General features: G+C 44.6%; 3 protein-coding genes across 6 annotated transcripts in view; 2 read left to right on the forward strand and 1 right to left on the reverse strand.

The window, feature by feature from the left end:
- The first annotated feature begins 479 nt into the window (after nt 1-479).
- Nucleotides 480-8341, forward strand: PROZ (protein Z, vitamin K dependent plasma glycoprotein). Its single transcript, XM_081198535.1, has 8 exons — nt 480-697; nt 1353-1516; nt 1938-1962; nt 3389-3502; nt 4719-4850; nt 5553-5638; nt 5974-6088; nt 7702-8341. Exons 1-8 carry the CDS (start codon nt 628-630, stop codon nt 8217-8219), a joined length of 1224 nt encoding a protein of 407 aa, XP_081054661.1. The 5' UTR covers nt 480-627; the 3' UTR covers nt 8220-8341.
- A 676-nt stretch (nt 8342-9017) lies between these two features.
- Nucleotides 9018-23787, reverse strand: PCID2 (PCI domain containing 2). Of its 4 annotated transcripts, none has more exons than XM_081198537.1 (15): nt 23627-23787; nt 22999-23072; nt 20708-20797; nt 19287-19360; nt 18700-18767; nt 17971-18010; nt 17133-17187; nt 15112-15215; nt 14812-14887; nt 14589-14730; nt 12413-12513; nt 11942-12015; nt 11575-11700; nt 10071-10194; nt 9018-9551 (listed from the first exon to the last, which is right to left on the reverse strand). In XM_081198537.1, the coding sequence occupies exons 2-15, from the start codon at nt 23032-23034 to the stop codon at nt 9462-9464; spliced, it is 1200 nt and encodes a 399-aa protein (XP_081054663.1). In that variant the 5' UTR covers nt 23035-23072; nt 23627-23787; the 3' UTR covers nt 9018-9461. The 4 variants fall into 4 exon arrangements, with proteins under 4 accessions (XP_081054663.1, XP_081054664.1, XP_081054665.1 ...); XM_081198538.1 differs by lacking the exon at nt 23627-23787 and adding an exon at nt 23518-23593; XM_081198539.1 differs by lacking the exon at nt 23627-23787 and adding an exon at nt 23452-23483.
- A 1699-nt stretch (nt 23788-25486) lies between these two features.
- Nucleotides 25487-27837, forward strand: part of CUL4A (cullin 4A) — a 39571-nt gene continuing 37220 nt past the window's right edge. The window contains exon 1 of the mRNA XM_081198365.1: nt 25487-26267. Coding sequence (XP_081054491.1) covers nt 26093-26267 — 175 coding nt within the window. The 5' untranslated portion in view covers nt 25487-26092. The remainder of the gene's footprint in view (nt 26268-27837) is intronic.

The following is a 27837-nucleotide window of genomic DNA, read 5'->3' on the forward strand; positions in this document are numbered from 1 at the left end:
TATTCCCCTCCCAAAAAGTGTTAGAGATGAGGGATTTTGATTCAATAGAATAATATTCAGCGTTTTCCAACTTCCTAAAATCCTAACATCCATAAGCCAAATGCAAATCGTACACATATTTACAGCAATTACGCTCTTAAGCATCTCATTCCTAAAAACCATTTGGGTGGAACAAATCGCAAAACTGTAATCGCAACTGAATGTATGCAATCTGTTTTGGATTAGGGCAGACAAGTAGCTTCATGTGTCCTAGTTCAGTGACAGAGTCCCAAGAGATCCATACAACAGGCTGGTGTGATGAAGTTCTAGGGTATTTCAATGCCCTCGCCCGTTTACAGAACACAATTTGCTTTCAGCTGCTGAGGGAAGGGGGTTGAAATATCTTGCCACAACACAGAGTAAGTTTTGGTCAGTTGTAGAGATACCCTGGAATGCTCCCAGCCACTTGTTTTCTGTTTCTGTAGGGAAGAAGTCCTTTCTTTCAGAGCTTCCATTTGTAAACATTAGGCCCTACCATTTCCCTTTTGTTTTCTTACTGGGTTCTTGAACTTTAAACTTTAGTCATTCAGTAACTTCACCCAAGAGCTAAGCAGGCGAAATCCAGTTAACTGTTCCAAGGGAACCAAAATGGGAACTCACAACAACTGGACAATATTTCTCTTCCTTGCATTCATTTTTCATCAGGCAGAATCGAAAGGTATGGTGTTTTGTCCACAACAGTGTTAATTTGCCATATATATATATATATATATATATATATATATATATATATATATATAATGTTCTCTCATATGAATACGAGAGAACATGGGAGTCGGGGGCTTTTAGACTTGTTATTTAATCTGTACCTTTGAGAATTACTCCCCTCCAAAACAGTCTTCTTCAGTTAATGTTTAGGTGAAAACTTAGTTGGTTTGACTCACATGGCAGATTCCGTGATTTATATAGATGCAGTTTATATGGTAGTCAAATTTGATTTGGTTCACATTTTTAAAGCCAAATTGACCAAATTTGCACTTTCTGAAATACGGTAATACGCATGTATATATGTGAGCTCTCAGCAATAGAGTCTGCTTCATCAGATGCAGCCAAAATTAGTGGTTCGGTCACATGGTCTGTGAAATACATTTCAAAGTTCTGGAACACTTTTGCCTGTGGCACTACCCACCACTAGCACAACCTACTCAAAAGGGTGCCTGGAAAGGTTGAATAAGTTTCCCCAGCTTGACTCTACAGAAAGCTATTCTGATCGCTCCATGCATAGGAAGCGAAATACACATGGAGAGAGATTGCTCCCAGTAGGTTTGTGGGCAACATCTATTTGCTCCCCTCCACCTTTTCCCTCTTTTCAGTGTTTCTGTCGGCCGGGGATGCAAATCAAGTTGTTGCAAGGTCTAAGCGTGCCAGATTCATGTATTTCGAAGAGTTCCTCCAAGGTAATTTGGAAAGAGAATGCCTTGAAGAAAGGTGCACATATGAAGAGGCTAGAGAAGTATTCGAAGACAATGAGAAAACTGTATGTATTCTCAACTTTTCCTTTATGGGCATATCAATCAAGCTGTAGTCCTGGCATTGAAATCCAATTCATGACGCAATAATTGCTGAACCAATGATAAATTCTTAAGATATAATCATTCTTGCACTATTTTTCACAACAAGCCTGTGGGGTAGTCTAGGCTGAGTGGAGATTAGAACTCTGGTTTCCCAATTCCTAGTGCGGCACTCTAACCACTGTACCACATTGGTTCTCACCCCTTACTATTAAGGATCTTTTAAGCAGCCTTTCTGACCCCATTAACTTTTTCTGTCCAAAATCACACAGAGAAATCAGGTGGTAATCCTATATTTGGTACAATATGTTGGGGGGGGGGGCGGAGAGGGAGAGAGAGAGAGAAATGGTTCACTGTTAAAAACAAAAAAATTACATTTTTCCCCAGGACAAGTTTTGGAATGGCTACTTTGGTAAGTAGTTTTTCATATTTCATTTTTTAAAATTGGATATTATATTAAAAACTAAGGGATTTATTGGAGTTGCTCATTACACTAAAGGAAATCTGTTGATAATAGAGTATATGTTATGAGGCTAATATAGCACTTCCTTTTGCTCTTTTGTTTTGTGGCAAGGAAAATACATAAATAACAAGTCCATTCAATTCCTCCAGCTCTCCTCCATTCTTGGACTTGCCTCATGAACTAGATGATCACAGAAGTAGGGTGCGAGCCAAATTATTGCAGAAAATTTGCCCTTGAAATAAGTGATTAGGCAAACCACTCCAGTTAGGCTTTGGTCCAATTAGTAATTTGGTCTAGAAAACCCAATTATTCTGTTTCAAACTTGGGAAGTGTTTAGATTTATTCCAAGTCCACTTATGAGCCAAATTGACTTATCTGGTACTTGGCACTCTGCTACAGCTGTGAAACAGATGCCAGAAATGCGGGAAAATAGAGTTTGCACGTTTTTGCTGGGAAAGCTGAATTTCCCAGCATTCCTGGCACCTGGGCTGCAGACACAGCTGCATTCCAAGTGTCAGAGGGCCATAGGTCACTGGCAAAGAATCTGCTTTGCACGCAGAAGGTCTCAGGTTCAATCTTTGGCATCTCCAGGTAGGAGATGTTCCCTCTACAAAACCCTGGTGAGCCGCTGCCAATCGGCATAGACAACTGAGGTGGACCATTGGCCTGACTCAGTTTAAAGCAGCTTCCTATATTGCAAAGGGTATAAATTTCTGCCCTTCCCACTGCAGGAGCAGCAGCAAGCAAGCAGGCAGAAAAATTGGGTTCGGAAGCAGTTTGGATACAGATTAACTTGATGGTATAATGCCTTCCGGGACACGGGTGGCACTGTGAGTTAAGCCACAGAGCCTAGGACTTGCCGATCAGAAGGTCGGTGGTTCGAATCCCCGCAGCGGGGTGAGCTCCCGTTGCTTGGTCCCTGCTCCTGCCAACCTAGCAGTTCGAAAGCACGTCAAAGTGCAAGTAGATGAATAGGTACCGCTCCGGCGGGAAGGTAAACGGCGTTTCCGTGCGCTGCTCTGGTTCGCCAGAAGCGGCTTAGTCATGCTGGCCACATGACCCAGAAGCTGTATGCCGGCTCCCTCAGCCAATAAAGCGAGATGAGCACCGCAACCCCAGAGTTGGCCATGACTGGACCTAATGGTCAGGGGTCCCTTTACCTCTATAATGCCTTCCAAGAGTTGCCAAGATTCACATTCTGAAATCAGGACTACTGAAACTGGGCAGCATCCCTTATTGAAATGTGGGTTTTTAGAGGGGAGGGAATGGGGTTCACAAAAACAATTTCGATGCAGCAGCAGAAGAGCAGCAGAAAATATTCTCACTATTCTAAATGTACTTACTAATAATATTTCCTCTCTCCCACCGGCCCCAGATGGTGCACCATGTTCCTCCAACCCCTGCCTGCATAATGGTGTATGCAAGGACAGTATCCGAAGCTACACATGTGATTGTAGAGATGGCTTTGAAGGAGCCAACTGTGCTTTTGGTAAATGGCAATGTTTTCTTTATAAAAAAGGACATGCCACATCATTTCCTACAATCTCTCTAAATATAACATTGTGCCACCAGATGGCGATGTGGAGTCCCATTTTTCTCAACCTATTTTCCCTGTTTAAATTTAAGCTTTAACCTGAAATGCTTCTTTGGTTTGTCTAGATCCAGCCTATGTCAAGTAATATCATTATTAATTACTCATTACTAATCTCCATCTTCCAACAATAGCTAACTAGGTGCCAGAGGAAAATTCACAAGGGCGTTGTACACAATTGTCCCCCTTTCTGTCTGACAAGCAAGATATTACATATTTGATCCTTCTGTTTGCGGATAGAACTGAGATCTAGGGAGATGCTTCAGTTTTAAAACAGATGGTGATGGGAGGCGATTTCCACCAATCACCGCCTTCCTCCTACAGCTTCTCATGCCACCTCCATGCTGCTTGTGGGAGGGTCTTAACAACCACATCCTGAACAGATTTTCAGGATGCACGGAGGGCTTCAGGGAGAATAAATTGATGAGTCACCTCTTCCCTCCAGCTCTCTAATAAGAATATCCCACGGGTGCAATTCTGAACCTAACTCGCCATTTCTGATCATAAAGGCAGTTGTTCTTCAGGCGAATGATGGATGGATTGCTTTCTTTTAAATTTATTCCCAAGATAAATGGTAAACTCTTGACTTCCATAGTCAAAAGTGAAATCTGACTGTTACAGCTGGATTACAGCTTTAGTCTTTTGCTGGGAAACGCAGCCAGGAATTAATGGATGCTGCAAGTGTCATGTATCTCACACAAAAATAGGGACTAGTGGTAAGCCAGCAGATGCTGGGGAAATAATTGAACATCAAAAAACAAATGCAATCAATATTAGGGAAAGGGAGCCCATGTTAATTTATACAAGATAATTTCAGCTGATTGTTAATTTTGGGTGAGATCTGATATACCGTAGTACAAGCTGGCGTCTGCTTGCGTAACATGACTTCTCCTTCACGTCTCCCTCCTGAAGTCCCCCAAAACTGCTTTGGAGTTTTGAGGAAGCCCTTAGATTAGATTTTGGGAGGTACACCAGAGTCTAGAGCAGAGAGAAATGAAACCAAAAGTCCTGTTGTACAAGGATATTTCCTCTGCATAAGTGAGTGGACATCACTGGACATTGTCCTTTGTTTAAATGCTTGTTCTATAGTTTTAAATGTGTTTCCCCCCTGTAGCTAAAAATGAGTGCCGCCATGAAATAAACGAGGGCTGCCAGCACTTCTGCTATCCAGAACTGACGTCGTACCGCTGTTCATGCGCAAAAGCCTATGAACTTGGGCAAGACGCTAAATCATGCCTTCCCCAAGGTAAGTCTAGAAAATGGAAAAGGAAAAAAATATTTTAGGAGGCAACAATACAGACCAATGTACCATAGTAGTTAAGAAAATGAACTGTGATTCAAGTCATCGCATCAGTCATGAAATCCAGTGGCTGCTCTTGGCAAGCCTCTGGCTGCCTCATTCTTCCCCTTCTGTGAAACGGGGATAGCTGCCTCTCTTAGTGGGTTGCTAAGAATTACAGGGATTTCCCCTCCCCTGAAAGCCCTTATGTACATTTGGTGATCACACAGGGTCCCCGGACGTTTCACCGTCTATTGATCCCTGTGCCACCACTTTATGTCTCGCTGCCACCACCCAGGCCCTACCTGGTACAATACTGAGTCCAATCAGGGTTAAATTGGAACATAAACTTCTGTTTATTTATTGCAGTTTAACAAGCGTGTGGTTTCATAAACGGTATCGGTCCATTACAATCGTGGGGTGCCTATCCAGACCTATAACTTCCGCTACCTGCTCTCACTCACTAAACCACCTCTCAGATATTTACTTGTCTTCCTAGCTCCTAACTGTTCCTGACTCAGCTTATTTCGCTACACTAACTCAACCTCCCCACAGACTCTATCCCAATTCACTCCCACTCCAACCAACCACCCAACTCCCAACGAACTCCCCCCTTCGCCCCTCCCAGAGCTGGTTTTATTTCTCCATATTTTTACCTACCTTTGTTAGATCAGTGTGCATGCGGCAGACATAAAGACCACTTACCAGTGCAGCTGGATGCAACCGAAACAATCCAGATAGGATTCCCTTGGCAGGTATGTGAAATGTTGAACACAACCTTTATCTAGACTTGCTGTAAGTATGTGCCTAAGCAGTGTTTAGGCAGGTCTGCCCCCATTTTCCTTGCTCAGACCACAGCTTGCTCTCTTCCCTCCTCTCAACTGCCCCTCTAAACTTTTGCCCAAATTGCAGTGCACTCAACATGCCTTTGACTGGTGGTGGTTACAGCAGAAATAAGCTTTTCTTCTGTAATAGTGTGTTCCCGATGCTGTGCTCTGAGCAGCAATGGGGTGCAGAAGAACAATGTATCCTGCCCTATGGACTTAAAATTGCTAAATCAGAGCCATGTACTGTCTTCCGTACTTTCAAGGTCCTGCTCTTAAACTCAGAAGGAGAATGGTTCTGTGGTGGTGTTCTACTGAAAACTAACTTTGTCCTGACTACAGCTGAATGTGCACGGCTGACTCCCGTCATCGCTGTGATTGGTAGGTAGCCAAATGACCCTTTTGTCAGTTTGTATTTCTTAGTACATAAAGTATTGATCTGATGTGTAGAGATCTTTCCTATTCTACTTAAGCTTCCACCACCCTCTTGAATTATCTGTGTGAAAGAAACAAGCAGAAGGTTCATGTTGTTTGGGTTATTTCTTCAGAGAAGCCGATTACAGCTGGTTTAAACTGGTCCTGTTATTTATTTCTGTCAAGGTCTTGCTGACTATAATAATAGGCTAGATGGAGGCTGGATTTCACACTTTCTCTTTTTGTATCTTTTCCTTCTGGTGTGGTGTTCTGTACATAGTATGCTTTGTATTAAGTTTTAGACTTATTGCAAGTTATTGTAAGTGTGAGTTAGTCTGCTGCAACTGGATTTCTTATAGACAGTGCTAATCCTGAATGTACTGGATTTGTGACCATTATGCTCATTTGCCTTCAGTAGCAGTAAAGCTCTGCTGAATGAAATGCCTCTGTTCTATTTTGGGGGAATCCTGCAAGGTGTTTAAATTTTTACTCTGCTAACTATACATTGGAATCTACTCCGGATCAATATTGAGTAGAATTTCAATGACAAATCTCCGTTTTGAAAGCTCACAGCCATCTCAGGCATGTCTCCTCTTTGCAATGCAAAAGCGCATGAAGGTACTTTTTGTGCACTTCCCGTACATTTCACACTGGGGGTTGTGCAGGAACTATTATTAACAAGACTGCAACCACTTTGCTTCAGGCAATTGGTGTAGATAACCAACAAAAGATTACACTTCACCATTGCATTCCAAGATAAGCAGGCGACTGTGACACATACCCAACCTTACCAAATCCATATTAAAAGTTGTAAGAATTCTAGAGAACTTTCCTAGCTTTGCCAAGTCAACCCACTCAGGATTTGACCTGGGCAAGAGTAAATGACATTTCCAACAACAGTATGGGACGCAGGTGGCGCTGTGGGTTAAACCACAGAGCCTAGGGCTTGCCGATCAGAAGGTTGGCGGTTCAAATCCCCACGACGGGTTGAGCTCCCGTTGCTCCGTCCCTGCTCCTGCCAACCTAGCAGTTCGAAAGCACGTCAAAGTGCAAGTAGATAAATAGGTACCGCTCCGGCGGGAAGGTAAACGCTGTTTCCGTGCACTGCTCGGGTTTGACAGAAGCGGCTTAGTCATGCTGGCTACATGACCCAGAAGCTGTATGCTGGCTCCCCTGGCCAATAAAGCAAGATGAGCGCCGCAACCCCAGAGTCGGCCACGACTGGACCTAATGGTCAGGGGTCCCTTTACCTTTACCTTTAAGGTTGTAGCATTCTGTGGTTTCTCTTCTTTCTGCCCCTATAAAAATTAGGGTGAAAGGGCGGTAAACATACACATGCATTCCTGCGAGTTCCATATCAAATGTTTGCTCTTCTCACCAAAAAAGGATTTGCTGGCAGTCCAGATGCATTTGGAAACTAACAGTATCGCCCGAGTATAATATCGTTAAGTCCTATTGAGAAATGGCTATGTGCTTATTCCAATTCAAGGCACTATTGCTATAATAACTGTTTGCCAATGTGAGCCTATTCCAAGCAAATGCTATTGCAACAACTAACGGGTACATCATTACTTGCACAGGAATCAACAGGCTGCAAAGAGCTAGGCAAGAAATACCTGTGAAACAGATAAACATACACATCCGCTATGATAGTGACACCGGTGAGAACAACTTGGCTTTGCTGGAACTCGAACAGCACATTGGCTGCAGCAGCCACCACCTGCCCATATGCATCCCAGAGAGGGATTTTGCGGAGCACGTATTGATTTCAGAACGGGAGGCCACTCTCAGTGGCTGGAAAGCAGATGTAAATACCTCCACGGGTTCAACGGCGGAGCTGTCGGTTTTGTACCTCAACGGAGACGAATGCAAGCAAATCCTCAACAGGACACTGATAACAAGGGAATTCTGTGGCTATAGCCGTGAAGTATCGGGAGAACTACTGGCTAGAGGTAGCTTTAGCGCTGTTGACTATAAAGGCACTTGGTTTCTGACGGGTGTTTTAGAACCATGGGCAACAGAAGCAACTAAGTGGGAAACACTTATATTCACTAAGACAACACGATACATGATGTGGTTTAAGCAAAAAATGGACTAACTGAAAGCAAGGGCAGAGGAATATATGGAATGGCAAGGCCCGGCATTTGTATGTATTTGTGTAGAAGTCAGTTGTAAAAATTATGTGCACTTAACTGTTGACAATAAAGCTTTTTGCCCTGACCTATGCATTTTAACAGAACACATTACTAACGTCATTTAAAAAATATTTATAATGTAGCTTTATTTACACAGTACTAGCTGGTCCTGAGATATTGCAACTGTTGGTGCCTTTTGATTCCCATGGCTACATTTGCATGAGTTTTAGCAAGCAAGGGTGCGCCTGTATGACAGGATTTCAGACAACACTTCACGACATTGTCCTACATGCCATCTTGCAGGGGCAATGAAAGCCCATCTATGTAGGACAAATGTCACCTGCATAGATTGATAAAACCGTGGTGTAAAATCTGACTATAAATTTATGCCAAAAACATTCTTCTTATTCACCGCTGTAGTCTCTTCAGTGAGAATTATCACATTTATTTCCGTGACTCCTGGGATACATACTGCAGAAAGGAATCGGAATGCTTAACAAAATGGAGCTATGCAACTATTTTACAAAATCATACAAACTATTATTCTTTGTAAATTCAATGTCTTTTTTTCTTGTAGTCAACTATTTCAAAAGATGCTAAACGGAGGTCGCACACAGTGCATGAGGAAAGCAAACAAGCCACACCAAAGCATTTTAAAAACGTCCAATTAAATAAATAAATGTTTCAATCCTCTCAGAAAAAAATGAGGATTTTCTAGCCCTTCTCTGTTGTTTGAACACACAAATACCACAAAATAAATGTTTACTGTTATTCAGTATTTACTCAACCAATATCAGATACAAATGGTTGCAAAACACATTTTCAACTGTTCCAGCTACGGTAACATTTAACCAAAGGGTGTCAAAAGAAAACACAACGTTACAAAAACAATTTTTAGAAAAAGTTTGCAGTTTTCTACAAGGCTTGGATCCAGCACAGTTCCACAAGGCAGCCTCGCCAGATTGTCCCATTTTCCCCAGCCTGCTGCAGCCTCTGCCTGCCTGCTGTTTGAAAAGGTCCTATGACAGTGCAGAGTGGCTTTGGGTTGGAGGAATAAGCAGGAAAGCCCCATTTCATTATAGCAGTCTCTTAAATACTCATGAGTACTCCCAACAAATTTGGTCTAAATTCACGGCCAGTTCCATCCTGCTCCAACAGCAACCAGCGTCGATGGACAGCACGTCTCCATTTAGGTCACAGCAGATTCAACAGACGGTAGACAATGGAGGAAACGGGTTTTGCTTGCTGACAACAAGCTTTTGGTGCTGGTGCGATATATAGCCTTTGATGTGACCCTGGAACAGGAAAATGAATATTAGTATTGCGAAGGTAAAACCCTTTATAGACTTTTGCTGGAATGAGATATGTATTCAGTAAAGTGCACAGGGCTTCCAAATAATATAATCATGTTATAAAAGCAATAGTTTTTCACTTGCTACTTAAATGGGACACTGTGTAGTTAATAGTGGATGAAAAGCCAGAAAAATGGCAAACCTTTTTCATTTTCTACAGAAAAGAAAGTGGGCAATGTGAGAGGCCTGCACTGGATAACAGACATCCTTTTGTACACATCTTGTGGTAGTGCGTAAAACCACCACTAAGAAAATGCCCCTTGCTTAATACTTTAATATTAGATTTATGAACTATTTGCACTGAATATGCACAAGTCTATGCATGCCACCATATATGCAAATAACTTGCCAGTGTTCATTAATGAATTAAGAGTTGGCTTTATATAGGCCTGGTACGACAACAACATGTTTGTGCAGAATGGTTTCATTTGTTCATGATGAATGAAAAACCACAATGCTCACCATATATATGAGGTTAGCTAGAATGCACTGGACTTCATCCGTATCAACATCATTAACTTTCATGAATTTCAGGGCAACCAGAAAGGCATCTAAAGACAGCTGGTGAGTTTTGAGTAACAAATACCTGAAAGAAGAACAAGCACACCTCAGTTACTGTAGCAAACCTAGATGGGAGTCCCACCATCTCTATCCTGTAAGTACCAATTCATATTTCTATAAATGGGGGAGTACAAAATACTTTCTCTATCTGGGGAAACCATATTTGAGCCCCACCTAAAGGCCAGGCCATGCTAATCCAACCATTTTTTTTTTTTCCTCAGCAGAGAGTCAAAGCTGGGTGCGACCTGTTATAATACATGGACAAAGATTTAAGGGGGAAATAAACCTCACTTAGTCACTAAAATCTCAAGCTTAGCTGCATCTATTGCATCCTCCTTTATTTTTGAGGTGGGACAGAAACCTAAGACTGTACTGCAAGCACAGGGTTAGGGGGCAAAATAATCTAGTTATGCCAGTTGTTCCTGAATCTGTCAACTTCTTTACCTTTTAAAAAAGGAAAGAAAACAAAGTTAACACAATGTAATTCACTTTTACTTCTTGCCCCTAACTTGATTTCTACAAGTTTTGTTCATATTCAGTGAAATGTTCCTAGAAGTTTTTCCAAGGTAACTAGCATCATGGCTACCAAAAGGGAGAGTCGCCTAACAAAACGAACAAACAAACAAACATGGCAGCCTGGCTGAATCTTCATATGCCAGCAGGACCAGAGGCAGAGTCAAGAGAAAGGGGTCAGAGTCGGTCTTTCCCCCATCCTGGACGGTCTTCCCTTTTCAGGTAAAACTTCCCTGGTCTTTAAACCAAATCTTAACAGGTAGATCTCAAACCAAGAAATGGATTTAAAAATCAATAATGGCTATTACATTAACAACTGCTTCCAGGAATATCTGGCAAAGGTGTAAATCTAGGCCTACAAACAGGAAAATACATTTTTAATCAGCACTCTTACAGTTAGGAAGAAGAGAAGTTTGGATTTGTTATCCCGCTTTATCACTACCTGAAGGAGTCTCAAAGAGGCTAACATTCTCCTTTCCCTTCCTCCCCCACAACAAACACTCTGTGAGATGAGTGAGGCTGAGAGACTTCAGAGAAGCATGACTAGCCCAAGGTCACCCAGCAGTTCATGTGGAGGAGCGGAGACGCGAATTACCCAGTTACCCAGATAACGAGACTACCGCTCTTAACCACTACACCACACTGGCTCTCTAATTATTAGGCCCTAGATGTAAGAGGAACCAATTGCTCTGAAGGAAAAACTTCAGCTTGTTTATTTCCGCCATTAAAAATGTCACAGGACTCTGTTTGTTAACAGAAATGGCAAGAGGTAACATGATTCAAGTCAAGATGGCTTTTCCCTGTATTTAACACCAGAAATTATTATAATAACTCTAAGTACATATTCATCACAGACTGCCCTTTCAGACAACACGAGTGATACTCTCCTTACACTTTCTTGAAGAGATTCCTGTAGGTGATGATTTTCAGCTTCTCGAGAATAAGGAAGATACCACAGCGAATGAAGAATGTCTCATGTTTCGCCAGAGCCTCGTTCAATAAAAGAAGGTTCCCTTCACTAGAGGAATTTAAAATTAAGAAGCGTTTTGAAAAGGCTTGTTTCAGGGCAGACGCATACAGCATGTCTTTCCTACATATGGTACATAGAAATAGGGAAGGATGTGGCTGGACAGGGAAAAGGAGAACTGCTTCTTCTGGACACAGTAGTTTTCTATGCAGTAGGGAAGGTTTATGGGGAGACGGAAGGAAGCTGAAGCCCTGTTGTGAATGTGGAAATCAGCTCATAAAATGAAACTTACCTCACAGCCTTTGTAACTTCAGCAAACTGCATGAGGTCATATTTTTTTAAAAGCTGGATCATTGGCATGTGGCCCTGAAATCAAAGCACAGTCTGAAGTTGATTTGACAGTTTTAGGACATCCTGCTCTTGAAGAATTCCAGCCCTCTGTTCTGGAATGGTTCTCAGCAGAGTTCCAACTGAGCCATTCTGCAATTTTCACCATTGACCAAGCCAAGCATAAACTACCAGGCACTGAATACACCTCTTGGTTTTGCTGCGAACTAGGAACTTTAAACGCCGATTAGTTATCAAGCATGTGGCTGGATTTCTCCATAGGTGGTGGTGGCGGCACACGTTCAGCTTGAGAGGTTACATGTTGTGCAGGTTCACCCTAGCCTATACTTGTCTGAACAGCCTGGTAAACACCTATCATAGTTACAAAGTGCTGGAGTATGCCAAAAGGATTTTGGTATGTTCAGATGCCACTCACCAGTAACATTTTCACAGGCAGCAAATAAATTAAAATCATCCTTTTGTTTTTCTGGCTGGAGCGGTGGCAGTGCTCAAAGGCAAAAGACAGATACTCTTCCGCTGAAAACACAGAAAGAAGATTAATGCCATGGCTGAAACAGATACCCATATTTACCAATGGTAAGGAAACACTTTTTAGAATAATGGCGTCAAAGCTACCTGGAAAATGCTCACGGCTTTTTGTCCTTTATTTTACAGTTTTGCAAGTATTCACACTGAAATAAAACCAGCCTCCGCCACTCCTTCCCCCACCCAAACCAAGTATTTATCATCATATTTGAGTGCAGCTTGTATATAGTCAAGTTTAATAGCATTTATTTCCACACTCACTGTTAGGTCTATGGTATCAGCTTTCCTGAATTGCAATAAGCTTTTGCCTTCCAATGTTTGCCAGAAACCGAAGTGTTTGGGAAAGCAAAAGACTCTGGCACACTGTTTTGGTTTTTTTAAGTATGTGACCTAAGTTGAATGAGAGCCATTTTACTTATTTTCAGGTCATTTCACTTCCCCGCCCCAACAGATATAACTCAGGCTGGCTTAATGTGAAGCCAAACTATCTCTCTTTTTTCCTCCTACTTTGAAAACTGAAAGTAGTATATCAATAAAACTAGAGAAATATTTAAAATGCTTACAATATTAATGCAACTCCACGCACTTTAGTTTCAGAACTAGATTTAGGACACCAGCAGTGCTTTGGGGCTTGCGCATTCTCCCTTCCTTGGCTCTCTCCTGGACAATCCCCTTTTCTTCTTTCAGCTTCAGGGCTAACTATGGGCAGTGTTACATCGACATAAACCACAGCTAGTGCCAGGGACGCGGACTTAGAAAAAATATTGGGGGGGGCCCCCGGGAAAGCTCATGAATAATAAATAAGCTCATGAATATGCAAATAAAGTGGCTCCGGCCCTAAATAGGGCAAGCCACGCCCCCCAGCCAGCCGATTGGCTGGCTGGGAGGTGTGGCCAGTCGGGATTCCCCTGTTCTTGCGGGATTTCCGGCAGTGCCTCCGATTAGGGCGCGCGGCTGGCTGGCTGGCGAAGGAGCAGGCGGAGGGAGGAGGAGGCGGGGGACGGCGGCGGCGCTCTGCTGAAAGGGCGCCCGCCCGAGATTATTGGGGGGGCTGAGCCCCCCAAAAAAATTTTTTGAGGGGGCTCGAGCCCCCTCAAGCCCCATGGAGTCGGCGCCTATGGCTAGTGCAAATCCACTTCTAACCATGGCTGCCATTAACTATGGTTAATGAAACCACGAGGTTCAGATGTAATACTAGCCATAGTTTCATCTGAAACTGAAAGTTTGGGGAGGGGGATTATTTCAGTTTGCATTTCTTAGTACAGAAAGTCTTGATCTGATGTGTAGAGATCTTTCCTATTCTACTTAATTCAAGAAGGTTCTGGAAGCTTCTCTGTGTGAAATAAACAAGCAGAAGGATCATGGTGTTTGGGTTATTCCTTCAGAGAAGTTGAGTACAGCTGGTTTAAACTGGTTGTGTTATCTCTTTCTGTCAAGGACATGCTGACTATAATAATAGGCCAGATGGAGCCTGGGTTTCCTTCTCTCTCTTTCTCTCTCTTTTCCTTCTGGTGTGGTGTTCTATATCTAGTGTTAAGATTTAGTCAAACTATAAGTTACTGCAAGTTTAAGTCTGCTGCAACTGGATTTCTTATGGACAGTGCCAATCCTGAATGTACTGGATTTGTGACCATTATGCTCATTTGCCTTCAGTAGCAGTAAAGCTCTGCTGAATGAAATGCCTCTGCTCTATTTTTGGGGAATCCTGCAAGGTGTTTAAGTTGTTACTCTGCTAACTATACATTGGAATCTACTCTGGATCAATACTGAGTAGAATTCAAATGACAGATTATAGATAGGAAAGAGTCTTGCGTGCCCACAGCACTCTTGAATGGGCAGCAGTGCATCTGCAGAGAGATTTAGCTAACAAGGCTAACTAACCCACTCCTAGAACTTGTAGCTTGAAGATAGTTTGTACCTTCGCCTTAAGCGCTATTGCACCAGTGCAACACATTGCATCACAATGGCATTACAGACAGATGCACCAACACAAACTGATTAAAACTGCAAAACCACATCAATGCACATAACACTTCTGGCAAAAAACAAATAAACGAATATAGTACCTTGTTTAAAGTCACTGTCAAACATGGCTTTCCGTCCAACATAGTATCTGTATGTAACCCTCTGTGCCATACTGTATTCATCCTTAAGATTTGAGCTATCAATTGCTCTTATCAGCGGCTTGCACAGATGAAGCTTGTTGATCTGGAAAGAAGCGTGACGTTAGCAGAGGGAAATCAGCACAAAACAGCAGGATTGCTTTAGGAGTTTGGTTCAAGGTCGTACCTTAAAATAAATCTTGAACAGCTGATTCACCAGAAACAACATGCCCCACTTCTTGGAATCCTCAATGCCAGCTCGACTATAAAAAAAATTAAAAATGCATCAGGATCAGATTGTATCTTAAAAGGCAGGATTGTTTAAAATACAAAGAAAATCCTCTAAGCCTCTGATCCACTTTTTTGCAAACCGACAAAAACAACAGAACCTAACCAAGCTGCCACCTACACACACACACACACACACACACACACACACACACACAGAGGCTACTCCTGGTCCAATTTAAACAGCGCATTCACTTACGTGTCGCTGGCACATACTCGAAAACAGCTCATAAGGAGTTCTGCTGCTTTTTCCAACATGTCGCCAACTTTGCCTTTGCCTTTCTTTGCCAGCTGCTGGTCAGCCTATCGTGACACAAAGCAACCAAGAGTCAGTGTCATACTCCAGTGTTTCCCAACCTTTTTTGGGCAAAGGCACACTTGTTTCATGAAAAAAATCTCGAGGCACACCACCATTACAGCCCCGTGACGTCAGCGCGCAGCGTCACGCCGGGAGGGACACACGAAAGTGTAAGTTTCAATTTTTTCCCCTCCCCCTTGCCTTCCTTCTGTGCCAACTGCCAAAAAGCCAAGAAAAAAGCCAAGACTTTAGGGCAGCAGGTCGACACGGAAGAAGCTCCTACCTAAGGACAGGTGCGACGGCCGTGTCCTCTTCTGCCACACTTGGCAGCCCTGCCTCACGGTCGTGACTCCCACCCTGATTTCTCCCCGCAGGTCGAGCGGCACAGGCAGCCCAATGTGTCCAGCCCAGACACAAGCCCCGCTTCCCCACTCTAGATCCTGAATGCGACCAAGTGCTCTGGACTCCCGAGCAGGGTGGGAAAGAGGACTCGCATCTGGTAGCCTCCGGGCTCCTCGCCTGCTCGAGGGATGGCATTGCAGGCAAGCTGCCGGCTGTCACCATCGCCGCCCCCTCATGCGAGTGGACCTGCCCGGAGTGGTGGGCCGGGGGAGGCTCGCTCTCTGTGGGGATGTGGCCCGCACGCGCGGCCCCGCTTCCTCCTGCCCAGGGCTGAGCTCCTTACCCGCGATCTCGGTCTCGCGCATGCGGATCCCACTTATTCCGAAGCTCGCGCCACTAGCCGGGGCTCTCACACCGTGCCAGGGCGAGGCGGCGCGGCCCACTGACGTCATCGCGGCTCGCCGCCGCCCTCGACTTCCCTGTTCCCTCCCCTCCCTCGGGTCGCCGTGGTTACCGAGGACTGCAAGCTGCTCGGGCGAGCGTGGGGCATTAAGTGGGAGAAGGAAAATTAAAATTAAAACTCGCCTGAAGGCCGCCTCTCCGGATATGAAGCTATCTTTCGAATTTTTTAATTTTTCCCGCGGCACACCAGGCAACGTCTCGCGGCACGCTAGTGTGCCGCGGAACACCGGTTGGGAAACACTGTCATACTCCTACTGACAGGCCTTTGTCTTTTCCTAACAGTAACCAAGACGAGTGTAGAACTCAAACATGCATTCGAAAAGAATGAATCAAAACCTCCCTGCCCCATCCTGCCTGTTGCAAACACACGGCCGCACAATCAAGGGTCTAACCATTTTGCTCTGAGCAGCAGACATCTTCAACATGTCCTTAAACACACCATAGGCCAGTTCTCTCCTCCCAACCCCACGACCAACAAAATTAGATTGTCTGCAGTCAGAACTGCCCTGTAGGAAATGTTCTGCTTACACTGCAAACAAGACCCCAAGAACAATTTCTTTAACCAAATTTATATATTGCTTGAGTGTAAGAAAGCCTCAAAGCAATATGCAGAGCAAGCGCTCCCAAGGAAAGGCAAGTCTCAGGGTGAGCACAGAAAAACCCCAAGGTTTTCCCCAGATCAGCTAGGCCTTCATCACCATGGCCAGCAACCTCGTTGGCACCCAGTAACTTAGTCACTAGGGATGCGGGTGGTGCTGCGGGTTAAACCACAGAGCATAGGACTTGCTGATCAGAAGGTTGGCGGTTCGAATCCCCACAACGGGGTGAGTTCCCGTTTCTCGGTCCCTGCTCCTGCCAACCTAGCAGTTCGAAAGCACGTCAAAGTGCAAGTAGATAAATAGGTACCGCTCCGGCGGGAAGGTAAATGGCGTTTCCGTGCGCTGCTCTGGTTCGCCAGAAGCGGCTTAGTCATGCTGGCCACATGACCCAGAAGCTGTATGCCGGCTCCCTCAGCCAATAAAGTGAGATGAGCGCCGCAACCCCAGAGTTGGCCACGACTGGACCTAATGGTCAGGGGTCCCTTTACCTTTACCTTAGTCACTAAAGATACTACTTACACTATTAGCAAAAATTCGAAGATCAAGGGCTACCGCATACATAATAGGCAAAGCCCTGGGAAAAAATAAAATACAACATAACAATGCATATAACATATCCCAAGTCTAACAGCTTACGGGGCAGTTTTAAGTTTGCCCGCAAGCACACATATATAGCCTTCAGAGATACCCCTTTCATGATACTGTTTGATACCATCTCCCCTACACCAAGACCCATCTTTTCTCTTCACATTTGTCCTTTCAATCCTTCTTGCTGCGGGCTGTGCAACCTTTGTTTTCATGATTTATAATAGCCTTAGTTGGCCCTATGCACAACTAATGATGAAACATTTGTTGTTGTTGTTTAGTCGTTTAGTCGTGTCCGACTCTTCGTGACCCCATGGACCAGAGCACGCCAGGCACTTCTGTCCTCCACTGCCTCCCGCAGTTTGATCAAACTCATGCTGGTAGCTTCAAGAACACCATCCAACCATCTCATTCTCTGTCGTCCCCTTCTCCTTGTGCCCTCCATCTTTCCCAACATCAGGGTCTTTTCCAGGGAGTCTTCTCTTCTCATGAGGTGGCCAAAGTATTGGAGCCTCAACTTCACGATCTGTCCTTCCAGTGAGCGCTCAGGGCTGATTTCCTTCAGAATGGAGAGGTTTGATCTTCTTGCAGTCCATGGGACTCTCAAGAGTCTCCTCCAGCACCATAATTCAAAAGATGAAACATTTAGAGATGGCTTTAAATGCAATGGCATTTTGACCATCAACAGAAGAAATGGCATTTGCCTCTAGGTGAAAAGTCCGTTCTATTTAGCAACGGCATAGTTCTCCTTAAACGTTTACCAGATACTTACCAGTTTTCTTCTTTGTGTGCTTGAAAGGCTCTCAGGAAAGATGTGCAAGGGTTACGGAAAATTAATACACTGTGATTTATATAATGATGTGTTATTAAACCAAACACAGACAACAATAATGGCAACAGCGACTGGGCAGCCTCATGGACCATGTATTTCAGTAATTCACTACAGAGGGTGGCTGCCAGTAGCTAGGTTGTCTGTATCCAGGCTGAAGCTACCACACCACCAGAAGCTGGCAAAAGTCACTCCATGCCACCGGTATCACTTAGATATCTAAAGCAAGGGATGGATATAACAGCACTACCAAACAGCAAATGTGGTTTTTAAGGAGAAAAGCAATTCCATCCACAATGGGGTGGCAATTATGCAGGTACCTCAAAGTTAGGTGCATCCTTCCCCAACTTGAAGCTCTTCAGATGTTGCTGGACTACTAATCCCATTAGTTGATGAGAGTAATGGGAGTTTTAGCCCACCAACATCTGGATAAAACCAGGCTGGTGGGGAATATTGTTCATCCAGCCAGCAGCACAAATGTCCCATTTGTCCAGTTATCTAACGAAAGCCCAGCATCTCTCCATATCCTTCAGTTCAACACTATCTTCTCCTGGGAATGCAGCCAGCAGCCCATATTGTCATAACACAGACTTGTTTATTCCGTAGGCCATGCTGAAGGTTCTGAACTCAAAATTCCATAGCAGACTTTTAATGGAGCGAATCATAAAGGATATTGTACTATAACTGTCTGGCACTTGTAAGCTTCTACAAAATCGTGGTTGGCAACTGCGTAAGTACATCTATCAAGAGGAGAGACAAAGATTAAGATTCATGAGACAATAGCAAAGCTTTATACTATTTTCTTTAGCTAGACTGATAAGTGCAATTCTTTGCCTATTTGCTCAGCAAAAAAAACCCCATATCTACCCAGAGTGCTTACTTCCGAGTACGTTTGTTTCAGCACTGAAGTCTAAAAATTTGTATTTGGCAACAGGTAATACTTGTTATTTTCCTCTACACTAAAGATATTTGAGCAGAATTTTTTTTACTTTCCAGCTTACAGACTGCAATCTTGTACAGACTGAATAAAGCAGGACTGATTTTCAAGTGAGCATACACATAACCTGGTTACACATTATACAGAGCACTGGGGCTCCTCTTACAGTTTTTCTGTTTTTACTATCACTGCTTCCAATGCTTATGTCCCTCCATTTTGCACTGCACTAAGTTCAATGAGTCTTACTCCTAGGTAAAACATGCATAGAACTTGTAGCTTGAATCTTTAAGAATTCAAGCCATAACCCCTCAAAATTTTTTACCTTAAGTGGGCAGCAAACATTTCATCATAGGGTGGTTCCAGCACTTGCTGACATTTTTCTTCTGGAGATGAAAGCTAATAATAAATTAAATGCAATGAGAAATGTGATACCTTGTTACATGCAAAAGAATGTAACAAAAAGGGCTAGATTGAGGGGAAAGAAACCACCAGGGGAACAAGGCTTGTTGGACACTGTGCAATCAATTACTGACTCAACAGCGTGAAAAAACAACAGCAACAGTTCTTCATTCATAAAGCTTGCAATATTGGCCTGTGTAGCCAATTGGCCTATTGCGTTAACATTTTAAAATTGGCCTATTGCGATAACATTTTTAAATTATCTGTGAGAAAATTTAGAACGTCAGTGCATATTCAATAAATGGTGTGCATATGAGAGAAAGTGATCAGATCCATGCAAACACATTTATTATAATATGTGACAAGAAAAAATTACGCATGTAAATCAAGTTCATAAAGTACAATAAAAGACAATGTATTCAAGAGCTGAACATATGGGCAGGGCTGCTGAAGATCTTACTATTTGGTCTATGGCTTGCCTTGGTAATTAAGGTTTTATTTTTGTGGTTCTTATTTATATACAATGCTTAGAGAGATTCATTTTTAATTATCTTGCTTAAAATGTGGAACTGTTATTAGTAATATTAGGGGTACTGTTTGGTACTGAATGCAGAATTTGCATTATACCAATTCCTTTTTGTTGGGATAAGTGAACCACATAGTTGAAATATGAAGGCGGTTATAAATTAACTAACCAAAATAATGTAGCAGAATGCAATTATTTTACACTGGAAATGGTTACGGCAGAAATTACCTTTTCAGTACAAATACAGCAGAGCAGTTGAGTTCCCTTAATGTAAATGCTGAAGATTTTCATGCTTATACATGTTTACTCAGAATAAACACCCACCATGTACAGTGGGGCTTACTCCATAATGGCACTGTGGTCTAAACCACTGAGCCTCTTGGGCTTGCTGATTAGAAGGTGGGCAGTTAGAATCTGTGCAACAGGTTGAGCTCCCATTGCTCTGTCCCAGCTCCTTCCAACTTAGCAATTCAAAAGCATGCCAATGCAAGCAGATAAATAGGTACTGCTGTGGCAGGAAGGTAAACGGCATTTCTGTGCGCTCTGGTTTCCGTCATGGTGTCCTGTTGTGCCAGAAGTGGTTTAGTCATGCTGGCCACATGACCCAGAAAACTGTCTGCGGACAAATGCCTGCTCCCTCGACCTGAAGCAAGATGAGTGCTGCAGCCCATAGTCAAGTTTGACAGGACTTAACTGTCCAGGAGTCCTTTACCTTTATAGTTTTACTCCATAGTAAACATGCTTAGTAAGCCCCATTCAGTTCTGCTAGTATTACTTGCAGATAAAGTGTATACAGGATGGCAACCCAAATCTCTTACCTGAAGTCTAGGATTTGCAACATGAGGATGTTTAAATGACACCAACTCTGCACAAAACAGTCCATCTCTGCTGTCAATAGATTCTAACACCTGTAACAGGAACACACACACAAAATATTATAGAACAAATTCCCTAGCCATAACCACAGAGGCAGGAAGAAATATTCTCATTCCTTGTTTTGTCAATTGCCATTTTAGTGAAAAGGCTAGGGAGGAGAACCTGGTACCCTCAAGATGTTGTTGGACAGTGGAATTTGCTGCCAAGGAGTGTGGTGGAGTCTCCTTCTTTGGAGGTCTTTAAGCAGAGGCTTGACAACCATATGTCAGGAGTGCTCTGATGGTGTTTCCTGCTTGGCAGGGGGTTGGACTCGATGGCCCTTGTGGTCTCTTCCAACTCTATGATTCTATGATTCAGCTCTGATTATCCCTGGCCAGCAGTCATGATGCCAGCAACTGACAGTAATTTGAGTCGAACAACATCTGGAGAGTGACAATTTCCCTCATTCCTGGTGCAAGAGTGGGGAAACCTCCAAGTTTCACTGCAAGGGAATGTGACATTCATTCTTGCACCAATGCAGAGACCAGCTTTCTATATCCCCTGCAGCTAAAAGAACATCAGTGAGCAGTGGATGATTTTAGTGAGGCAAAGAAAGGTAAATATTTGAAGAGACTTTGTGCCAAGTCAATTAGCTACTTTCTAATAAGAGTTTTAATGGCTAGCTCAGTTGATTAGAGCAGTGTTTCCCAACCTTTTTTGGGCAAAGGCACACTTGTTTCATGAAAAAAATCTCGAGGCACACCACCATTAGAAAATGTTTAAAAAATTAACTCTGTGCCTATATTGACTATATATAAAGTATATATAAAGTATATATATATATGCTTTCATATATATATATGCTTATATATATATATATAAAGTATATATAAAGACTATATATAAAGTATATATAAAGACTACGGATTTGTGTCACTGCCCATTTCCATGAAAAATTTATTCATGCATTTTGCACAATGCCACAATCCCACATGCAACTTTTAAAAAGGATGGGAAACACTGGGCTATGCAGCTGAGGGTGCACCGCTTATTGCCAGCAGTGCAAAACAGCTCTGCTTTGCTAATACCTGTTTAGCTGAGTAGGAAGGAGTTACAGTCCAGCAGCGTAGTCCTGTGTTATCCTAGTGCATTGGCCTTTTCAGGAAATTGGAGTCAGCGGGCACAGTTGTGAAAGCAGGGGACAGATTGGAGGTTTCAGCCTTGGGTATCTGGATGCCTGGCCTACCCAAAGATGGAAAGCAAGGGCAGAGGAGCAGACCTGGTTGCTGTCTGACTGTATGCTTAGAGCAGGGCTGGAGAAGGGGCGTGGGGCGGGGCTGACGTTGTCGGTCATCTGGAGGCCTGCCCCGGAGAGACGGAGGCACGCACTCCCCTGGACCACCTTGATGCGCATGTCGTAACCCAGGTCACCTCAGTCGTGCGAATGCGCGCCCAGCCAGGCCTCCCCCGTCGCGCTTCCCATTGCTGGGATTTGCCCGGCTTTCAGTCTCAAGGGAGGGAGGGAGGCTGCTCAAGACGCGAGTCGGAGGGGCGGCCTTCCGGCGGCTACGAGGGAGGATTTCGCCCCGCCGCCTCCACGACCAGGCCTTCGCTTCACCCAGGCGCCCCATCCCTCCACCTTTTGCACGCGCCTCCTTCCCGCACGCTTATGCACCCGTTCTTACGTGCAAAAGGCAGCGGCAACTGCAGCTCCTCCTCCTCTAGAGACGAGGCGGGCGCTTGCTGCTGCTGCTGCTGCCACTCGCTGGAAGCTCGCGATGGCTCTCCGTCAGCGAAGGCTTATTGGTTCCTCCCCTCCTCCTCCCCCCCGCTTCCAGGACGAATGGTACAGCCGGAGAAAGAGCGACACTCGAACTCCCGTGAGGAGGAGGAGCCTCCGACTCCCCTTAACACCTTCCGTGCCAGCTGCGGCTCTCCCTCTCTTACAACAGCCCTTCACATTTCAAGCGGTATCTCCTACCACTTTAAAGAGCGGCGACTTACCCCCCCCCAAGGAATCCTGGGAACTGTATTTTGTTAAGGGTGCTGAGAACCGTTAGACTCCCACGGCACACCAGGCAACATCTCGCGGCACACTAGTGTGCCGCGGAACACCGGTTGGGAAACACTGGATTAGAGTATAGTGCTGATAAGTCAAAGGTAGACTTGTCTACTCAGAAGAAACCACTGAGTTCAATGGCACTTGCTTCCAAATAAGGATGTGTAAGATTCACCACAAAAGTGTATCACTTACCTGTTGCAGATATTGATTTATACTGATATGTGCCATTGAAAGGGTGTTGCTCCAAAGCAAGTAAGCACCTTATACTGAAAACAAAACAAAAAAACACTATGAATCAGGATGACAAAATAGTTATTCTGTGGCCCAGACTGGGGAGTCAACCCTCCCCAAATGTTTGCATGCTTGGGTAAAACGGGGTGGGAGAATGGATGTGACTCTTGCCTTTGCACAACAGGCTATGTTCCAGCTAATTTAAAAGTCAGATGTTGCTATACACATAATACTTCTAGATAGAAAGAAAGAAAGAGCAGAGAAACAGCAGAGAATATGATCCACCCCAGGATGTGATAATCTATCTGACGTGGAAGCTAGAACCATAAAATTCCAAAAAGAACTCTGCACATGCTCAGAAGTACATTCAGAAAGGAAGGTCTGGGGCACTTGAAAGGCTCAGACATTTATTACGAGAAAAGCTTTGCAAAGAAAAAGGCCTTGCGGGTTTCAGGGTTGGAGAGCGACGAGCTTTCTTGCCTGATCCCGACGTGCAGCGCCCCAGAAGTCCTCCACGCTGCACACCGAGCATGCGCAGAACAACCACTCCATCGGACCCCTCCCCGCGAGCCCCCTGTTGACGACCTACCGCCGAGTTTCAGCACACGCAACTCCTAGACGCGGCGGTTCGCGAGGAAGCCCAGCAGTGAAGAGTCGCACCGACAAAGATGCGTTAGCTTAGAAAAAAAGAACTTCCTTTCCGCCGAGATCTTACCCCTTCGCGGATTGGCTATCGCCACCTCAAGGCTCCACCTACTCCCTCTGCTCACGTGACATGTTCGGCCATACAGCCTGCGTCGCGGCTCCTCGCGAGGCCGGCAGAGGTGGGTGGGCTCGCCGTTCATCTTAGATTGAAGGGGGCGGGGCCTCACCAAAGCCTCCTATTTAAATTGCAACCGGCGCAGGGTTCGTCTTAGGGGCGGGGAAGGATTTTATCCGATTTAAGGCGATATACATGACAGGATCAGGGGTGCTAAATTCATCCCGTTCTGTTGTTCCATTTTTGTTGTTGCTGTTCCGCCCTACCTTCTAGGCGTTTGCATATAATCTTTGTATGTACGTAGAAAATCACATGCCATCTCTATACCTATTTATACAGTAGAATTGCAATTTGCAACAACCAGTGGCCCAGACTCTCGAGCAAACTATCCAAACCCGCGTTCAGTCTGTGAGAGTCTCATGCAAACCTGACTACAGTCCACATGTAATCATGTAATGTTTTTACTATTTGTATAATAATAATATTTATTTATATGCTGCCCATCTGTCTGGGTTACCCCAGCCACTCTGGGAAGCTTCCAACAAATCAAAACAAATGTGGAAAGCAGCAAACGTGGTGGTGCATGTTTACCCAGAAGTCCAACGGATTTCAATGTGACTTGCCCCCTTCAATGGGCAGCCCTACATACTGCACAAGTAATGAGTGAAGTTGCAAGCTGATGGGATACTTGAACCCAGTGGGTCTTTCTTCTTAATAAAGGGGCCTAGACTTTGTGCCAAGTGAGGATCATTAACAGTTATGAATGTTTTACTTTGTGTTCAAATCAACATAGTTCTAGCCCAGCTAAAAGGCCCTACCCCTTGTAAGCAATTGTGAAGTTGTGTACCGGTACATTTGAGAAATGTATACATATATTATTTATACACTGAAATAGTAGTGACTGACAGGGAAAGATATATTTTGAGTTGTGCTAGATAGCTCAGTGAAAATGTTGACAGCTGTTCTGCAGCTGCAAAATGGCAAACCCCATGTTAGGAAAAGAACTGAAAATAAACTGTCAATGTCACGGCTTCATTATCTTTGCTCACTGTGAATGGTGCATCTGTGAACCACCCTGAGACATCCAGGTATAGGGCGGTATATAAATTCACTTAATATAATAATAATAATAATAATCATCATCATCATCATCATCATCATCATCATCATCTGCAGCAGCACATCCCAGAGGCTTCCATCTGCCCCATCTGCAACAAAACATGTCTCTCCCCTATGGGTAGCTCTACAGCAGGCATAGGCAAACTCAGCCCTCCAGATGTTTTGGGACTTCAACTCCCAGTGCTTTTTGTCTTCACCCCACTTCTCCATTGTCTCCTGAGGCAGACAGAATGCCAACCTCGCAGCTTCTTCTGCTTGGTCTTGAGACTTGTAAATCCGGGGACTGTCCCCGGGAAACGAGGACGTCTGGTGACCTTACTATACAGTATCAGCTTGTTCCCACGACGAATAAAGAATGAACTTGCGTAGAGTTCAAAGGAGATGGGGGGGTGGTTTGTTTGTTTGACTGATTTATTTGTTTGACTAAATGATTTGTCGTTCCGTTTAATTCACAATGCAAAGAATCACACGGCGCCCTTTTACTGTGCAAAAAACCACACAACGTAAGAGCAAAACAAAGCAGAAATAGCGCCTCCCTCGCCCGCGCACCGCCCACCCCCACCCCTTAGGTAAGTGGATATAGGATTGCGGCCTTGGCCTGCCTAACGCCGAGCTGCTGCTGTGGAAACGGCGGCGGTGTCGGAGGTGCTGCTTCGCCAGTTGCCTCCCACCACCCCCTTGCCTGGCCCCTGCCCGAGTCCCGTGACAGCAGGCTAGAGCCCTCCTCCGGGCCGAGGAAGTCGTAGGTATCTGCCCCGGCGAGGCGCATCCGCCGCCTCGGCCTTGCTTTCAGCAGCCGCCCCGACCCGCGGCGGAGGCAACAGCTTCGGCCTTCACCCGAGGGGACCAAAGGAGCCATTTTGTGAGGCGGCATCGGGGGCGTCGTCGTCTGCTGCTTGCCGCTTCTTCGCTGTTCCCGCACGCCGAGTCCAGCGGCCGGGAAGGGGGCTCCGCTCCGGCCTTTTCCTTCTTCGCTTTCCGTGCGCCCCTCATGGAAGTGCCTGGGTCGCTGAGGCGGCGCCCCGTTGGCGGCGAGGATCTTTACCGTTGTTATTATTACCGTCGCCCCCTTTTGAGAGCCGTCGTTCAAAACTGAGAGGAAAACCGGAGGGAAGGAGGGGAGGGGCACCAAGGGAAATCTACACCCCACCCACCCCCGGGATTGCTGGGTCGAACATGGCCGGCGAGCCCCAGAAGAAGCAGCACTTGTCGGCGCTGGTGGGGCACACCAACGGCTTCACCAAGCCCGCTTCCCTGGCAGCTGTGGCCGGCGTCCGAAGCGGGCCGGCCGGCTCTGGAGCTGCTGGTGGAGGGGCCACGTCCAAGAAATTAGTGATCAAGAACTTCAGAGGTGGGTGTGCAAGCGCACCTAGGATGCTGGAGGAGGAAGGAGATGTTCGCGTGTGGGAATCGTCTCCCCTGTTTGTTTGGGTTTTGTTTTTTTGCAAGTGAACGTGTCGCGCTCATCAACACCCTCATTTCAAACGTTTTGTTCTGATTTCTTTTTCGTCCCCATTTGAATAGCTCGTTTAGAAATGCAACCTGGTTTTGTTTTTGTTTCCCACCCCTTTGCAGATGTGCTTAAGGGGTTGTCAGATTCAAAGGCGGGATTCTAAAAATGGTGTAAAAGTGGGTTTTCCTTGGGTGACGAGTTAGGGATACAAAATGGTTTCTCCTACACTGTCTGTTGGGGGGTTTTGTTTGTTTCTTTTAATGTTACTGACCTGCCTTGTTTTGCACCTGGGGATATTAGGCGATCAACATCACAAATGTGGATAGGGTTGTTGTTGTTTATTGAATTTATATACCGCCCTATACCCCAGGGGTTATCTCTTAATATCCTTGAAACCTGCCTTTCAGTGCAAGCCTACACACAAACACACACACACAGAAGTAAGCCCCACTGACTTCAATAGGACTTCCTCCCAGGTAAGTATGCATAGGCTTGCAACCCTAGTTGCATTTGAGGATGGGGTTGAAGACAGAAGCTTAATTTCTTGCCCCCAAGCCTCCTGCTATGTTCTTATGGGTGAACCTGCAATTATGATGATGGGATGGGGCTCGCTAAAAAATTATGTGGAGTAAAAGGGTGTGATCTTGTGAATGTAGCTCAGAACATTTTCACATGTGGCATTAAAAGTGACATTTGACCTAACAGACAGCAAGCAATTTTAAAACTGATTGGTGAAAACAGTCTTACTTCTCTCTATCTTTAAGATTCGAATATTTTGATCGTAATGCTGTTGACTTATTAATATGAGTCAGCAGAATTCCAGAAGTGTTCCTTGATTTTAAAAAGCTCTTCAGGCACACAAGAGTGTGAGTATGTGTGTTTGCTTGCATACATACAAGCTTGCTTGTAAACATGCCTGAATGCAGGAAACTTGATATTTACCATACAGATGTACTTGCTGTCATCTTAAGCCTGGCTGGGGAGGGGTTGCTCTTTGTCAGGCAGACCAAGGACTCTAAGCAACTTTTCCTTGTTTGACATGCAGGAGTATAAGAGTGTTTGGCACTTTGCCTGGTCAGATCAGTCACTGGCAGCCAATCAGGAGCACAGGCCCCTTGGCTTGTGTTGACGTGTGACATCCATTGCCCTTTCCTCACTTTACTGTCCACATGGGACCTCTCTATAAGAGTGAAACTAGATTTTGTTACTGTTATCACAGAGGCAGTTTTAAGTCTCATAGTTCCTTCGCTTGGTGTCCTGCTGCATTGTCTGCAGGCCACCAAATGACAGCAAGCTGCTGTGTACTGCATGTTGTTTAATTGTGTCTAACCGCTATCCACTGCTTTCATACTCTTATCATTAACAAATTAGAATCTGTAGACATCACCTGAAATGTTGAGGAAGTTAAAGTATGCTAAGGAACAACTAATCCTTTCAATCTAAAGTATACACTCTCAAGCATCTATAC

Source organism: Podarcis bocagei (assembly GCF_964188305.1).
Source record: "Podarcis bocagei genome assembly, chromosome: 6".
NCBI lineage: Eukaryota > Metazoa > Chordata > Lepidosauria > Squamata > Lacertidae > Podarcis > Podarcis bocagei.

What these genes read in the sequence shown, in the direction of transcription:
- PROZ (XM_081198535.1), top strand. Translation starts at nt 628, where the DNA reads ATGGGAACTCACAACAACTGGACAATATTTCTCTTCCTTGCATTCATT. An exon ending in AGATAGGATTCCCTTGGCAG is followed by an intron (nt 5,639 to 5,973) that starts GTATGTGAAATG and finishes CGTACTTTCAAG; the next exon opens with GTCCTGCTCTTAAACTCAGA. An exon ending in TCCCGTCATCGCTGTGATTG is followed by an intron (nt 6,089 to 7,701) that starts GTAGGTAGCCAA and finishes TTACTTGCACAG; the next exon opens with GAATCAACAGGCTGCAAAGA.
- PCID2 (XM_081198537.1), bottom strand. Translation starts at nt 23,034, where the DNA reads ATGGCACATATCAGTATAAATCAATATCTGCAACAG. An exon ending in TTCGAATTTTTGCTAATAGT is followed by an intron (nt 15,216 to 17,132) that starts GTAAGTAGTATC and finishes GTGTCACGATAG; the next exon opens with GCTGACCAGCAGCTGGCAAA. An exon ending in CGAGTATGTGCCAGCGACAC is followed by an intron (nt 14,888 to 15,111) that starts GTAAGTGAATGC and finishes TTTTTTTTATAG; the next exon opens with TCGAGCTGGCATTGAGGATT.